This window comes from Manacus vitellinus, unplaced genomic scaffold (assembly GCF_001715985.3).
Source record: "Manacus vitellinus isolate BGI_N305 unplaced genomic scaffold, ASM171598v3 scaffold_86_pilon, whole genome shotgun sequence".
Taxonomy (NCBI): domain Eukaryota; kingdom Metazoa; phylum Chordata; class Aves; order Passeriformes; family Pipridae; genus Manacus; species Manacus vitellinus.
Window position 1 is genome coordinate 1447289 of NW_021940851.1, and position 989 is coordinate 1448277.

At 48.8% G+C, this 989-nt stretch overlaps 1 protein-coding gene across 1 annotated transcript in view; it reads right to left on the reverse strand.

Moving 5' to 3' along the window:
• The window catches only part of CLIC6 (chloride intracellular channel 6), a 6459-nt gene continuing 5470 nt past the window's right edge, over window positions 1-989 (reverse strand). The window contains exon 6 of the mRNA XM_018085715.2: window positions 1-981. Coding sequence (XP_017941204.1) covers window positions 820-981 — 162 coding nt within the window. The 3' untranslated portion in view covers window positions 1-819. The remainder of the gene's footprint in view (window positions 982-989) is intronic.

Here is a 989-nt window from a genome sequence, read left to right on the forward strand (position 1 = left end):
ACAGAAGGATTGTTCCTTTCTTAGACCCTCTGCCCCTCTTTGCTTTCCAAATCCAAATAAGAGCCATGGAAGGATGACAAAGGAACCCCACATCAGTATCTGGGGATGGATGTTCGCCCACATCTTCTGTCTGTAGTGACAACCAAGTCTCTCCCTTCTCCTCCCTCATCAAATATCTAAGGGCAGATAGTCCCCAGGCCAGAATTCCTGTCTTTGGGAGCACCAGGGGGGGGAAGTTTGATGGGTTATGCAGCCCTGAGTGAGGAGAAGGCAGGAATTCTTTTTTATTTATTTTCCATGCCAAAGGAAAGGAGCCGTGCCAGGTGAAAAGTTGTCCCTGGTCAACCTGCCCTGCAGGTCTCTGGCACAGAGGACAAACTTTGGGGGCACCAGGTGTGGTCCCACTGCAGGTTGGCCTCTCTCCTGGCTTAGTCAGCAAAGAGAAACCTTTCCTTGACTGTGGAGTGTGGCAACAACTGTGGGACAGAGAGCAGGGGCAGCAACACCCCCAGGTGAAAGGTGGGGCACAAACAGGGCTGTTCCTGCCCCAGATTCAGCCGTTCAGCCTGTGGGTTTGCTATCACCATGTGACCTACACTGCTTCCCAAAATTCAGCAGATCTTTAATATTGGTGGATGCCTTTACCTTGGAAGGGACAAGAGACACCACCATGCACACAGAGAACTGAAGAAGGAGCAAACAATGCAGTACAATCATCATAAAAGGATTGGCCGATAGCAGAACTTAAAATCACCCCGCAGAACATCTGCTGGCTTTTGCTTTCCCGTCTCAGGAGCAAGGAACAGAGGCATCTTCTGGTTACTTCATTCTCTTGGCCACATCCAAGTAGGCATATTCAATCTCTTGATCAGCAGGGCAAGTGTTTGTGAATTCATCTCTTGCGTATGCATTGTTCAAGTATCTGGAAATCCCTGTCATTTCAGGGGGGAAATCGAAATTTCGGTATTTTTTCGCCACGACCTTTTAAT